This window comes from Lonchura striata, chromosome 22 (assembly GCF_046129695.1).
Source record: "Lonchura striata isolate bLonStr1 chromosome 22, bLonStr1.mat, whole genome shotgun sequence".
Classification (NCBI taxonomy): Eukaryota; Metazoa; Chordata; class Aves; order Passeriformes; family Estrildidae; genus Lonchura; species Lonchura striata.
The window spans coordinates 4,119,393-4,134,293 of record NC_134624.1 but is presented as its reverse complement, the minus strand read 5'-3'; the positions used below and the strand labels follow the sequence as shown (position 1 = coordinate 4,134,293).

At 55.3% G+C, this 14,901-nt stretch overlaps 1 protein-coding gene across 1 annotated transcript in view; it reads left to right on the top strand.

The window, feature by feature from the left end:
- ARRDC1 (arrestin domain containing 1) overlaps positions 1 to 14,359 on the top strand; it is a 33,875-nt gene extending 19,516 nt beyond the window's left edge. Inside the window, exons 3-8 of the mRNA XM_021542277.2 lie at positions 11,217 to 11,267; positions 11,380 to 11,534; positions 12,018 to 12,200; positions 12,521 to 12,697; positions 12,846 to 13,257; positions 14,173 to 14,359. Coding sequence (XP_021397952.1) covers positions 11,217 to 11,267; positions 11,380 to 11,534; positions 12,018 to 12,200; positions 12,521 to 12,697; positions 12,846 to 13,257; positions 14,173 to 14,237 — 1,043 coding nt within the window. The 3' untranslated portion in view covers positions 14,238 to 14,359. The remainder of the gene's footprint in view (positions 1 to 11,216; positions 11,268 to 11,379; positions 11,535 to 12,017; positions 12,201 to 12,520; positions 12,698 to 12,845; positions 13,258 to 14,172) is intronic.
- Positions 14,360 to 14,901: the final 542 nt, after the last annotated feature.

Here is a 14,901-nt window from a genome sequence, read left to right as displayed (position 1 = left end):
CCAAAAAATTGTGCAGACCCAGCTGCTGGGATCTCAGCCCAATTCCCAGCTGCAGGAAGCAGAGGAGGAGAGGGTGGGCAGTCTCTGTCTGGGATTGCAGCCAAGGGGGATTTGCCCTTCATGTTCAGGAATTATTACCCTGGACTTACAGGTTTGTCCCATGTCTGCATCCAGACAGGACAGCTGGGCCCCTGGGAGGATGGGAGGAGAGCAGTGGGATGGAGATGGAAAGCACAGTGTCAATGCTGCCTTTGGACCCGAGTCCACCAGCTTTGAAGCTGACCCTTGCATTTGCTGTGCTGGCTTGCAGGGGTATGGAACAAAAGCCCTGGGAGCTGGCAGTGCTTCAGCCTGCAGCACAGGGACAGAGAGCTGTCTGCTGTCACAGCCCTCCCTGCGACATTGATGTGTGTCTGGGCTGGCAGAGCAGAGGGAGCCGGGCTGCTCCTCCACGTCCCTGCCTCTGTGTCTGCCTGTCTGTCTGCCTCCTCCGAGGGGCTGCTGGCACACAGTGTCCTGGCACAGCTCAGCCCTGCAGTGGGGTGGTGGCAGGGCTGTGCTGGGGGAGCCCTCGATGGCCTTGTGCAGACAGAGCCTCGGCGCTGACTCAGCCGTGGCGTTTTTAGGCTTTCCAGGAATAGCTCTCAGCTGTCCTGGCCTTTCCTAAAAAAAGCATGGAGGAGCTTCAGACAGATGGAGTGTCCCATGTGGGTGTTCCCTGGGTGCCTCCCTGCAGGGCTGACCCGGCTGGGAGGGGAAACTGAGGCAGGCTGGACTGCTGGCTCTTGGAGCATGGGGTGGAGAAGTTGCTGATGGTGATGGCAGGAGACCAGGGTGAGTTAGGGGAGTTGGAAGCATTTCCAAGCTAGGATTCCTAAAGAAGCATGAGGCCAGCCCAGCTGCTGGTCCACACTGCCAGCACACAGCTCCTGCCCCGGCCAACACCAGCAGCCACCCGTGACAGAGCACCAGAAGCAAAGGTTACTGTGGTGGCACCTGGTATGGTCCTGCAGATGAATAAAACCCCCCCCAGGGTGAATCCATGCCTGCGATTCCAGGTGTGGGCTGGCTGTGCCACCTTCTCCCAAAAAGCAAACAGCAGAAGGGAGGGTGGGACTGTGGGAGGCCCTGGTCTCAGGTGGAGGGGCTGCCTTCCTGCCATGCCCCCAGAGGCCTTATCCACACAGGGGATGCCACTGCCTGAAAATGAGTTGAGGAAGGGAGGAATTTGCTTCTGCCTCAGGGATCTCTTCTGTTCCTACCTTGCCCCACTACAGGTAATGCTGTTATCTCTTCTTTTTGAACAAGTGCATTGAAAAAAAAAGGTAAGGAGGAGCAGCATGTCCCTGCTGGAGGGAAACTGGCAGCAAGGCTGTGCTCTGGGGCAGAGGGTGATTCCAGGCTGTCCTGTGACACCATCCCCAGCTCTCTTGAAAGGGGCTCATCCAGTCTGATGGCATTGGCCTGGATTGAGGAAGGATCCCAGGTGTCCCCAAGGCCACACAGTGAATGGGGCTCTGTCTTGCCCATCCCTGGTGAGTGGCTCAGCTCCAGTGGTGCCACTGCTGTGCTGGCACCAGTGGAAGTGGTGCAGGGAGGCAGGCTCAGCCTGACAAACAGCCCACCTCCCTCTGTCCCTTCCCACATCCTGAGCAGTAACTTCCAAAAACACCCATCTGTGCTCTTTGAGGACGTGTGGGGGGAGGGGGAGAGGACGTTTGCAAAACTGTCGAGGCTGAGATTGCTCTTTAAGCCTCTAAGAGTGACTCCACGCTTCTCCTCCCACACACCTTTGCATTGAAATAACTGAGGGGGCAGCTCGTCCTCTGGCATCAGCTGCTGCTTGTATTACACACTGCTCTGGGTTTTTTTTTAGGCTGTATATTACATGAAAAATGAGGTAGGCCCTGAAATAACCCAGATGTCCACTTTGGCACTTATTTAAGGCACTTTCCTATCTGTCCCCACCTTGGAACAGGGTGTGGAGGACCTGTCTGTGCCACTGGAGCAGGTTGGTGAAGAGTGCTGATGCAGAGGACCCTGCTCCCCTCAGGGCTTGTCCCTAGTCAAGCAGGGCATCCTCTGTGCTCTGGGAAAGGCTCTGGTGGGGCTGGGCAGGAGCTGGAGGCAGCAGGCAGCCATGAGGAGCAGGGGATTGTGCTGTAGCCTTGGCAATCACACACAGGCCAATGGTTTAATGAACTCGGGCTCTTTACATCAAAGCTGCTGGGAAGTGCAGAGTGTGCCAGCTGCTCCAGAGCCTCTCGCTGCTCTGTTTGCTGGAGAGGCTGCTGTGCCACAGAGGTCACTCAGCCACCGAGGGCTCCCAGCGGGGCTCCTTGCTTGCCTCCTGGATGGGAGCCTAAGAGGGTATTTACTTTTCCCACTTGGATTTGATTACTCGCTGGTGTTGATTTTTCCTTTTGCAAAGAAAGGCAAGAGGGGCGGGGGCTGCAGGGTTTCTGTAGGTGGCAGCAGCTCAGGGGATCGAGTGGCAGCGAGCACAGAATGGCACCGCTTGTACCCGCTGCTCTGGGACACAGAGATGCTTCTCTTGATGCAATATAATGGAGTGATTCAGCTCTGCAGAGCCTCCTGCTCCTCTCCCCCTCCCTGCTGTGGCTCTGCCCTTGTTCAGCCGGAGAGGAGCAGGTCCATCATACCCCCGTGGGGCTGTCCCTTCCCTGCAGCTCCAGCTGCACACACAGCTCTTGCCCTGTGGAAGGGTTGTGCATCCAAAGGTAGACTTCTGTTTTTTTTCATTCCCTCCTTGTACCTGAGTTGAACTCATGCAGGGAGCTGGCTGTAATTTCCAGCTGACCTTTCTTTTGGCAGCTTGTTAGTTAGCTTGAAGGCGCTGCAGGGATTTCCTGGCAGCTCCACACGCTTCCTCTGCTGGAAGATTTCTTGCACAAAGAGCTAAAAAGGGGCAGCTGTGCATCATCTCTTCCCTGGGGTGGTTCTCTGCCGGCCTGGCACAACACCTTCATGGCCAGCAGTTGGCACAGGGTAACAATCCTGACTCCCAGCAGAATTTAAAAATCTTGGTGACCTGACTAAGCAGAATTGTGAGACTTGTGCAACTTGTTCTGTGAGATCTCAGAGCAGCAGGTGATGCTCATGGACAGCCTCTGCCCAGGTGAGAGCAGCAGGGTGTCTGTGGGCAGTGGTGAGCCACTAAGGATGTTCTGGTGCCAGCTCCTGGCCACACTTTGCTGCTGGGTTCAGGAGCAGTAGCTGCAGGTTCAGCCCAGGAAATCCACACTGAGGGATCTGCAGTTGCCTTGGGTCACAGCTGCTTCCTCAGCACTTCCCAATTTCTTGCCTCAGTAGAGCAGTTAATCCTCTGGGCTTTTTTGCAGCATTGCCATACTGCCAGATCCTGCTAATTCATTGAGAATGTCTCTGGAAACTGCTGACGCAGAGGTTTATGAGCAGTGGAGCCCTCACCTCAGTGTTAGGCACTCTGCTGCACCTCCTGTGTTACAGAAAGGTTGATCTCAGCAGCATTACCTGTGGGGAGGTTGTTCCTGCTGTGTGTTTGTAGAGCTGGAGCAAGCAAGTTGCTGCCTTGAAAGGGAGCGTGGAGCCTGCTGGGGCTGTGCTCCATCACTGCCATACAGAGCAGGAGAGCTCTCCTTGCAGCTGAACACCGAGGCTTTCCTGGCAGCTTTCCCTGTGCTTGCTGGCAGGTTGCTTTTCTGGCTCTTGGCTGCTCCCTCTGTGGCACCTGTGCCTGCTGATGGCACGAGCAAATGTGTGCATTTCCCCTCCTTTGTTGCAGTTTGTAATCCCCTGTATTAACTTCATTCACCAGAGGCTGAGTCCTGTGCTAAAGCTGCAATGGCTCAGCGTCACCTCAAGTGCCCTGGCACAGACTTAATGCTTCCCTTCTGACAGCTTTGACAGAGCTCCTGAGAGCTAAAGAGCTCTGGCCCCTTGCTTATATCTAATATTCAGTTTTCTGGCTGCAAAAATGGATGAGGAGAGAGGGCAGGACAGGGGTGAGTGGAGTGCTGGGACTGCAGTGAGATTGACATCTCTGCCTGTAGCTGGGGACTCGGGGTCTTAGGCACAGTGCAGAGCTGGGGCTGCTCATTTCTCCACCCCAAAGTGGAAAACACAAACCTTCTGCTTTCCTGCTTTCTTCCTGGAGAGGAGTGTACTCAAGCTGTGCTTCAGCAGCACCAGAATTAGTCTAATTCAGCACCTTTGGAGGAGCTTGCCTTCCCCAGGGCTGACTTTAGGCAGGAGGAAGAAAGAGACATATTGGTACAAGCGATGGCACAGGGACTAGCAGGCACCAGGTACCTTTCTGTACTGCTTGAATTGGCCAACACAGTTAATGCATCACTTGTTAAGTAGCCAGGGAGAAACTGCCATATGGTCTGGCCTGCTGTTGCTCTGCTAGAAGAACCAAAAGAATCTGTGTACTCCAAAGGTGCAGCCTGTTCTCATTTTAGCATCCAGGAGGGAGCAGAGCCTGGCAGGGACTGGTGGGCAGGGACAGGGCTTGGGGCAGGAACCCATTTCAGCCACTCCTTGTCTCCTGTGCCTGGGATGCAGGGACATTTTCCAGGCTCCTAGAGGTGCCTACAGAGCTGATATCATCTGCTGCCCCTTCTCTGTGGGGGCTGGAGGGAGTGACAAACAGAACTATTTACCTCTTTTTCTGTGTGTAGCTGTGGGTGAAGCGTGGTGAGGCAGAGGTGTGTGCTGGGCCACACGCCGTGGTTCCTGGCCTGTTGTGTGTCACACATCTGGGCTGGCTGTCCCAGCACACTGCAGTGTGAGCCTCCACAGGGGAGGAATGAGACTCATCTGAGTCTGTTGTGTGACCAAGGCACCTCCCTGACGTTCCCCCCCTCACACAGCCCCCTGAATATCAGGCTAGCCCAGAGGTCCGAGGCTGTGAGGGGAGGAATATCAGGAGATGGCAAAGATTTCCAAAAGAGGTTCTTACCCCAAAATACTTGGTTCAGCTCTCTTTATTCTGTGGTGTCCATGTGGAGAGCAGGGCAAAAGAGGACAAACAGGAAATGTCAGGGGTCTACATAGGCTTTGGACAGGGTGGGCTTCCCTGGCTCTCCACCAACCCCATTGGGGCAGGAAGGAGGGTCCAGGGTGATCTGATCAGAGTCACAGGGTCCTGGGGAAGGGGGCACAGAGTGCCCATGAGCTTACTGTAACACCTCCCGACTCCCTTCTGCTGTCCTGGAGGTCGTGGTGGCTGTGACCCTTGTGCAGAATGGCTGTGACCACCCGTGACTTCCAGACAGAGACCCAGGGGCTGGAGCAGCCAGCCTGGGAGGAGGATTTGGCAAGTGGCCCCACAGTGGCACTGGTTGGAACATGCAGCCCAGCAGAATTCCACCGGTGCTGTCAGACTGGGCTGTTTGCACAGAAAGCTGCCAGACAGCCCTGGGAGGGTGGGTGGGACACAACAGGTAGGGCTGTGGGGCTGTGTCCTTGTTCCTGTGGGGTTGGCTCCTCCTGAGCCCCAGCCCAGCCCTGTTCTAGTGCCAGGCAGAGGCTGCTGGAGGACATTTCCCAGCCCTTGGCCAGCTGCAGACAGGGCAGGGTGTGGGCAGGGAGCTTCCCCTTGGTCTGGAGGGATGATGCCTTTGAAGGGCTGGGACTTCTCTGGCAGGGGCCTGGCAGCACCTGCCAGGGAGGCTGCACTATCAGACCAGAGCCCAGACACTTTCAGCAGATGTGGAGGTGTGAACTTGGATCACTGGTTTAACAGTGTAAATACACACTGGTGGTCATTTCAGCCCCAGTGAGCACGATGGTGGCAGCTTTCCTATGCAGTGGGAAATGTGTGCATTTCCCCTCTTTTGTTGCAGTTTGTAATCCCCTTCAGTGATGCAGCACTGTGCTGGTTTGCAGTGAGTGCAGGGAAACCTTTGGGTGAGAAGGGACCTTACAGATCACCTTGTTCCACCCCCTGCCATGGGCAGGGACCACTCCCACTGTCCCAGGCTGCTCCCAGCCCTGTCCAGCCTGGCCTTGGGCACTGCCAGGGATCCAGGGGCAGCCACAGCTGCTCTGGGCACCTGTGCCAGGGCCTGCCCACCCTCACAGGGGAGAATTCCTGCCCAATATCCCATCCATCCCTGTCCTCTGGCAGTGGGAGCCATTCCCTGTGTCCTGTCATTCCATGCTTTGTCCCCAGTTCCTCTCCAGCTCTCCTAGAGTCCCTTTAGACCCTGCAAGAGGTCTGAGCTCTCCCTGGAGCTTCTCCTCTCCAGGTGAGCACCCCCAGCTCTCCCAGCCTGGCTCCAGCCCTGGAGCAGCTCCATGGCCTCCTCTGAATCTCTCCAGCAGCTCCAGCTCCTTCCTGTGCTTCCCAAGGCTGAGGCAGCTCTGCAGGTGGGGTCTCACCTGAGTGTGAGAGGGGCTGAATCCCCCCTTTCCTGCTGCCCACACTGGGGATCAGCCCAGGGAAGGGGCGTTTCTGGGGCCAGCACAGAGGGCTGGGGCACACTGAGCTTCTCATCCACCAACATTCCCAAGCCCTTCTCCTCAGGGCTTTTCTCCATCCATTCTCTGCCCAGCCTGTGTTTGTGCTAAGGATTGCTCTGACCCAGGTGCAGGACCTTGCACTTGGCCTTGTCAAACTTCCCAAGGGTCTCACAAGCCCAGCCCCTTCAGCCTGGCAGGGTCACTGCATGGCAACCAGCATCACCAGGGGATCCAGAAGACTTGGCATCAGCCCTCTGGATCAAGGCATTTATTTTCTGTAAATGAAGTGTTCCAGGACTCCTCCACATCCTATGGTGCAAATGAACAACCCCAGTCCCAGTGTGGAGTGGAGGGGAGCCATGAATGAGAGAGACCAGACCTATCTCTACTGGAGTCAGGGAAGTCTCCAAGGTTCTTCTGCACTATGAGTGTGTTGTTACTGCTCCTGCTATCTGGACCTGAGTTTTTCTCCTGGCTATCTGGGGCGGGAGCTTCTTTCCCTCCAGGAATTTTTTGGGAGGAAGTTTCCCAAGGCTGTGTGGGGGTGGCTAATCTCTGCTGGCTTGACTCCTATCAGGGGGACAGGCTGCTGCAGGTATGGCCCCACAGCAGAACCCTGCTAAGCCTGCTGCCTAATGACTTTCCCAAGGTATTTTTAGCTGCACGTAAACTCCAGGAAAAGCTTTTTTGCATCTGAGGACACTGTGGCCTTTGTTCTGGCTTCTGGGAATGGGGAGGTGCTGGCTCGGCGTGGCTGCGGTGGCTGGCACAGCCCTGTCCCCTCACAGTGTTCTGTCAGCTGCCCAGGAGCCCCTGTTTGAGGGGTCTCAATGGCCCCTCGAACAGTGCTGAACCCCTGCTGACCTCCCTGCTCAGGCTGGGAGTGCCTTGGCAAAGCCTCTGGTTCTGGAGGGGCATGGAAAGGGCTGCTCTTCCCAGGTGTTGGGATGGCCACGGGCCCCCACCATGATTGGAAACCAGCTCACCTCTGCCTGCTGCCAACAAAGATCTCTGTTGCAAAGCCCACTTGCAGATGGAATTAGCCCTGGATTAACGATTAAATGTCCTGGATTGTTGAAACTCTCTGGGCTGGAGGGACAGGGTGATGAGTGCCTTCCCATGGGCTGGGTGTTCCCCTCACTGCTGGGATGCTGGAATTGCACAGAGGGTGCAGCTGTGGGATGGCTCTGGGCACTCTGCCTGATGCTGCATCTCCCCTGCATGATGTGGGGATCTGTTCAAGGCACGTGTATGCCTGGTGAGACCCACATTGCCCTGTGTCACCAGCACAGTGGCTGTGCTGGACTGACACTGCAAGTGACCCTTGCTGAGGGGGCGTTTGCTCCTGTTTTCCATGGCAGAAGTACCTGGGTGTTGGCTCAAGGTCAGTCTGTGCCCTGCCCATGCTCACAGGGAAGCTGGGACCAGGGAAATTGCAGATTTTCCCTATTATAGCAAGATTAGTCAGCATTTGGTAATGACAGCTCGGCCTTTTGGAACTAAGTTGCCAGCTGGAGAGTTTAAAAGCAGTTGCCACCTCCCTTCCCGCTGTAAGGGTGCTTGGTTTGGGATTTGCCAACTTTCCACCAGGCAGCAGGCAGAAGACAGAAATGGTTTTGTAATTCCAAGTTGCAAATGGAGCCTTTGCTGTGCCCATGCTGGAGGAGCCTCTGCCGTGAGAAGCAAGGAGGAGCCCAGATTACTGCTGAATATTTGCCTCTCCTCCTGGTGCAGTGGGAGGCAGGCAGGACCTGAGCTCACCTGTGGGCTCTGCTGCCTTGTCACTCTGCCAGGCACTCGGGATCAGGCCTGTGCTTTCACAGGAGTCTCCTGTCTCAGTCAGGATCATCAGCTTTTCCTCATCTTAATTTTGTTAACCCTTGTCTGTGAAATAGCCCTGGCATTGAACTCCTTTCTGCACCAGTGGGAGCCTTGGAATGCCCACTCTGGGATACTGAGGATGCTTGTGCCTCCTGGGGGAAGGAGAGAGTGGGCTGGAAGGAGCAGATCTGAAAACAAGATTTGTTCTTAGTCACCTGCAGCATGTCCCTGCTCCGTGGAGTGGAGAACGGGGCTCACCGTGCTTCCCTGGCTCCCTGCTCAGCCCAGGACTGGGGTCAGGGCTCTGTGGCCACAAGCCAGGCACTGCTGTGATGCCCTTGGTCTGTGTGAACTGTGGCAGCACACAGCTTCAGTCTGGGCTGGCTGGTCTGGGAACTCTTCTCTGGCTGTAAAGAGCAGGAAGGGCCTTTTCCAGGCCTTGTGGGCAGCTTGTTGGAGGCAGGAGCTGCAGGAGGGATTTGCAGGCTGTTCAGTGGGTCACAGCCAACAGGTCATTGGGCACCTGGGCTTGGTCAGGACCATCAGGCTGGTCTAGGCTGACCTGTGGGCAGTTCCCATCTGGTGACCTGCTCAGAGCTTGGATTACCTGTGCAGAAACTGCCTCAGTGCCAGCGTGTCCCACGGTGGCTCTGGGAGCCAAACCACATCCTCTGCGGGTGATGCTGCCCACATGTGCTCCTGGGAGGGTTCATGGCCTTGCTCAGTGATGCTGTGGGAGTTAGAAACTGTGAAAGTACTCACAGGTTCACTTCCAGCCCAGCTTTCTGTTGGTGCACCTGAGCTGGGCAGGACTTGGACAGAAATGACTTGTTGGAAATATTCTACATATACATATGTAATACATTACAGAATACCTGTAATGTATTCTACATTACAGGTGCTGCCTGTAATGTAGAATAGGGACTTTTACTTGGTGGAGGCTGTGGGCTCACCCTAAGAGTTCTGGAAAGGCTGTGAGAGACTCAGAATTACTGTCTGCACTTTCATGTGGGGCTCTGCATGTCACACAGCTGGGAATTCTTTGGTGGAAATTCTCATTGGAATTCTCTCAGTGACCACTACCCTCTGGAACTCCTCCCTCCCTTCTGCAGGGCAGGAACAGGATTTGCTTCCACTCCTTGTCAGGTGGAGAGAGTCCCTGTACTGCAATGCAGAAGCTGCACAGGACAGTGGATGTGTTCCAGTTATCCATTTGCTTTCTAAAAGTAGGGATAATGGAACAAGATCAATGTTGAATGGTGCCCGTTAAAAGACAGAAACCCTCAGGGCAGCAAACAAGGGCTGGCTTCATCGGGTCATTCACGTTCACCAGGCTTTATCCAAGCAGCCGAGGCACCTGCTGCACCTCACCTGGCACCTTTACTGGGGCAGGCTGCCCAAGAAGGAGCAGGAGAGGCTGTCCCGGGCCTGCCCAGCTCTGAGCATCGGCGAGGGCAGAGCCTGGCATGGTGCCTCCACCTGGTGACAGCGCCGGGTGCTGCATTTTAGCCTACATAATTCGGGTTTGTTCGGGAGACAGGAGGGAAACCTCCAGGGAGGGGACGGCAACGAGCAAATCCTGCTCCTCTCTGTGAGGCCAGTGTGTACAAATAGACATCTCTGCTGTTCTCCCTTTGCAGGGATCCCTGATGAGGAGTGTGTTGGATTGTTTATCCCGTTGTCCCTGCACTGCGGGCAGGACACACTCGCTGACATCCCCATGGGGCGGCTGAGCGAGCAGAGAGGCAGAGATCTAGCTTTTCACGGCATGCATGATGCACCAAGTCCTGCCTGGGCTGCTGTGTCAGTGGGGGGGATTTACTCTTCCCTTCCCCACCTCCCCCTTCCCTCTAATCCACTTAATCCCCTGACAACAGGACTCGATTACTGTCAGCTCTGCAGAGCCCGCGTTGCTAACGGGCAAGCTGCCTCCCCCTGTCTTGCAACAACAAAAGCACCAGCCAGAGCTGGGCTTTTGGTACCTCCAGCAATGATCCTACAAAGCAGAACAAACACGGCTCGATTTACTGCACATCCAAGTCTCCTCTCAGCTCTGCCACTTTAAAAACAAAACCTCTTTTGTATGCATGGATTTAACAAATATGGATAAACCTCGGTGGTTTTCTTACTGAAGGCAACTTTAGGAGCTGCTGGATCACACTGTGGGTTCAGTTCAGCTGTCATGCTGCCCTAGAGGGAATCTGGGAGTGATGGAGGGTGGATGGAGTTGGGAAGTAGTAATCTGTTGTTTCAGCCATGCACTGGATCTTGGCTCTGCCCTGTGCCCTCGAGGCTGTTGCAGAGCAGTGGTTGAAGGAAACAAGTGCCAAGGTTAATGTTGTGGCAATATTTCTCTGAGCTCCTGCTGTCTCAGCAGTCTGGCTGAAGTATTGCAGGTCCCTTCTTGGGTCCGGGGGTAAGTGGACCTCTGGTTCCAGCTCCTGAACCCTCTGCAGTTTGTGAAGGGTTTGGTATGTGGCTGGGGATGGACTGGCTTGATGCCCACCAGAACTGCCTACCACCCTCAGACAGTGCCTGTGATTTCTCACATTCCCCCTGTCTGCCTGACAGAGAAAAGACTTGAGGAAAAATAAACCCACAGCAGCCTTGCTCTGTGTCCTGTGTTAATAGGCTGGGATAACCAGTTGCTGTGGCGCTGGGATCCCTTAGAGCCTGCCCTGAATGACCTCATTTACAGGATATCTTCATACAGACCCTCTCCTGTCCCAGGGAGGGATGGGTGGCAGCAGGTGTTCCTGTTGGCTCAAGCACTGCCCGTGGGATCTGGAGCTGTCCAGTGGCTGTAGGCAGCAGAACAGGCAGTGTGTGATTCCCTGGGTGGAGGCCTCTCTCCCCCAGAAGATCACACATTCCAAGGTAACAGCCTGTCAGCCTGTGCCATGTTCACTTCCCTCTTGTTTCCACAGGGGTCCTGACTGCTGGAGAGCACAACTTTCCTTTCCAGTTCCTGCTGCCAGGTAAGATGTGGCTGAAGGCCCTTCCCTGTAAACCTTGGATTTTGTATATACTTCCAGTTCAGAAACTGGCCTGGCTCAGCCTTATGACCTCTTCTTTCTCTCTCAACTCCAGCTTCTGCTCCTACATCATTTGAAGGCCCTTTTGGCAAGGTCCTGCATCAGGTGAAAGCTGTGATAGACACACCTCGCTTCTCCAAGGACTACAAATGCAACAAGATCTTCTATGTTCTCTGCCCTCTCAACCTGAACGACATCCCTGACATTGAGGTAAGAACAAAGAGGGGCATGGCTGGGAAATGCCAACACTTCAGCACTGGTCCTTGTCCTGCTGTCTGAGGAGTCACTGAGTGGCTGGACAGCTCTGACTGTGTGCTGTGACTATGCAAGAGCAGGACAAAGACCCCTCATCTCTCGTGCCTACTCCAGGTGATTTTTGACTCTTTTGGGTGTTGCTCTGAAAGATTTATCTGAATTTTCAGCATGCAGAGAGACATGTTGGCCAACAGCTTCAGGTGCTTGGAGACACTTGGGTTTGGGGAACTTGCTGTGGAGGGGAAAGCAGCTAATAGGACAGTAGAACTGTGGAGCTGGAGAAGTGAGACCTGTTATCTGTGGCATTGCCATGTTGCTGGTTCTTTGCATCCTCTTAGGAGTAAATATTTCTGCTTGCTTGTTTTGAATCTCTTGAGTGTTTTCCCAGAGGCTCTCTGACTCTCTTGAGCCAACCCCTCTATCTCTGCCATCCTGCAGCAGCCCAACACCATGTCCATCACCAAGAAGTTCAACTACAAGCTTGTGAAAAGTGGTAACATCATCCTGACAGCCACATCTGACCTGAAGGGCTACATCGTGGGCCAGGCCATCCAGCTCCGCACTGACATAGAGAACAAATCTGGCCGGGACACCGGCGCTGTGGTGGCCAGTCTGCTCCAGGTGGGTGTCCAGTGGGGCCATTCTCTGCCTTGTGCTGCTGCTGCACCCCATGGAGGCCTCTGTGAAACTGGGGCAGCGAGGAGCCAAATCTCCACTTCTGGTCCTCCCTACCTTCCTGGGGAAAGAGGACCTAGAACTTGTCTTGCTTATCCCTGCTCAGTCTGTCACACAGCAAGGGTATTCCTGCTCTGGAACATGCCCATTTGGTCTGTGCTTGTGCCTGTTTGACAAAGCAGTTGGGTGGGGTTGTGTCCTGGCTTACATTTGTGGGAGACAGAAGACCACCTGCAGCCTCTGAGTGTTTCCTCCTGTCTGTGCAGAAGGTGGCCTATAAATCCAAGCGCTGGATTTACGACCTGAGGACCATTGCCGAGGTGGAAGGCTCAGGGGTGAAAGCCTGGAAACATGCAGAATGGAAGGAGCAGATCCTGGTTCCAGCACTGCCCCAGTCCATCCTGCAGGGCTGCAGCCTCATCCACATTGACTACTACATCCAGGTGAGTTTATCCGGAGTATTGTTGGGCTGGGCCATGGCTCTGTGCCCCTTCCCAGGCTGAGCAGTGTGGCCTGAGTGCTCCAGACATCAGGTGAACCTTCCCACTGCCGTGTATAATGAGGATGCCACTGTTTTCCCTTCTCTTCCAGGTTTCCCTCAAGTCTCCAGAGGTTTCTGTCACCCTCCCCATCTACATCGGAAACATTGCTGTGAACAGGGTCCCGCTGAGCCCCTCCCGCTCCATCCAGCACATCCCATCTGTGGTGGTCCCCAGTGCCCCCCCAGAGGAAGAGGAGGCTGCCAGTGGCTATCATCCCATGGACAATGTCTCCATCCCCACCAAAAGCCATTCCCAGCAGCAGCCCTTTAGCTACGCCCCAGGACTGAGCTTCCAGGAGATACGGGCGGACTCAGAGCAGACGGGCTCCCCAAACCACCCCACACTCTGCCTGTCCACGGGAGCCACTGTCCCCTACTATGCTGAGGGGAACGTGGTGCCTGTCCCCACAGCCAGCTCACTCATCCTGCCCCCGGAGTACAGCACGTGGGGATACCCCTATGGTGAGCAGGATCTGCAGCTGGGGGGAAACAGCTCCTACCAGCAGTCTCTGCTAGCTGTGAACTGCTGGGAATCTGGGGATTCAGTCAGTCTGCTGCAGGCTGCTGTCAGAGGGGATTGTGACATCTCTCTGCCTGCTTTAGCCTCTGGAGGAGTCCCCTCTTCCAGCTGTAAAAGCCAGCTGTCCTTCCCACATCCACGCCCATGCCTGCCCTGGGCTTGTCGTGAGAGGATCTCCCTGTTCTTAAAAGAGCTTTCAGCCTCCCACTGGTAGAAAAACTTCTTGGCTTGTGGTGAGACTGGTGGGAGCACAGCCAGGAAAATGATGTCACTGAAATCTTCTGTCTGACTTGGAGTGGGCCTGCAGCTGGTCTGAAGCTGTGGGGGTGGGAGCTGAGAAAGTGCCCAGGGTGGAACAGCTCGGGGAAATCCCAACGTGCTGCATTCCTGCAGCCATGCTGGGGTGGCAGGGCCAGCAGTGAGTGCTGCATTCCTGCAGCCATGCTGGGGTGGCAGGGCCAGCAGTGAGTGTTAGCACAGTTGTATCCACATCACCCCCTCTCTTTGCACTGGGGTAACAGAACACTACATGTGGTACTTCAGCCCTGGGTTTGGGCACACAGAGCATGAGTGATCCGGAGGTGCTGGAAGACAGGAGGATGCTTGGGAAAGAAAGGGAAGAACACAACAGGACTGTGAGGTGGTGATTTTAACCTCCATGGGCATCAGGGCAGGGATGGGACTGGCTGGCTCGAATCCTACAAACCCCCTGTACCTCAGCTGGGCAGGCTGTGGGGCCCTGGCAGGGAGTGTGTGTTGGTGAGCTGCTTCACTCTGCACTGGGTTACACAGACTGGGGTGAAGGGAACCTCCCAAACGCCCACCATAACCTCTCTCATTCTTCCTTTCCCCCACAGAGGCACCTCCATCCTACGAGCAGAGCTGCAGCAGTGCCAACTCCAGCATCAGCAATGGCAATTAGCCCTCCCCTGCTCCGACCCCGCCGGCGCTGCCCACCCTGGCACCGCGGGGCACCCGCCTGTGGCAAAGTCTGGTACAGCACAAGGCGTCCTCTTGTCTCTCTGGCTGCTTTGGGGGGGGAACTGCCACATCCCAGCCTGGGCTTTTTATGTCTCTTTCTAGGGAGGGGGTAAAAATACCAAAAAGGGCAGCCAGAGCAGCCTGCATGCATGTAGGAGAGGTCTGGGAAACTGAACAGTCTCCTGCTGCTGCACCAAGTGCTGGAGGAGCTGGAGGTGCCCCTGGGATGCCCTGGGCAGCAGCCAGTTCCAGTACTGTAGTCAACACTAACTGCTTTACTGTCAAAGCACCTGCGATGCCTTATCTGAAATGCTCCTGACTTGGCACAGCTCCACTCTAGGGGAAGGCTGGGCTGTGTGGACTTGCTCTCCTCTTTTAGGGGCTGTGTGCTCTCTGCAAATGGTTTTGACAGCCCTTCCTCCTTGTCCTCTGAGGTCCTAAAGGTAGCAGGAGGTTTCTTGGAGTAAGCAGGTTTGGAAGGTCAGGGACTTTTAATAAGCCAAAAGCACAAGCCCTTGCTGTACCTGAGCTGTGGGGGGAGTGACTGGCAGTGTGAGTGGCCATGGGCACAGTGGGGGCTTGTGGGGGCACTTGCTGATAAGCCC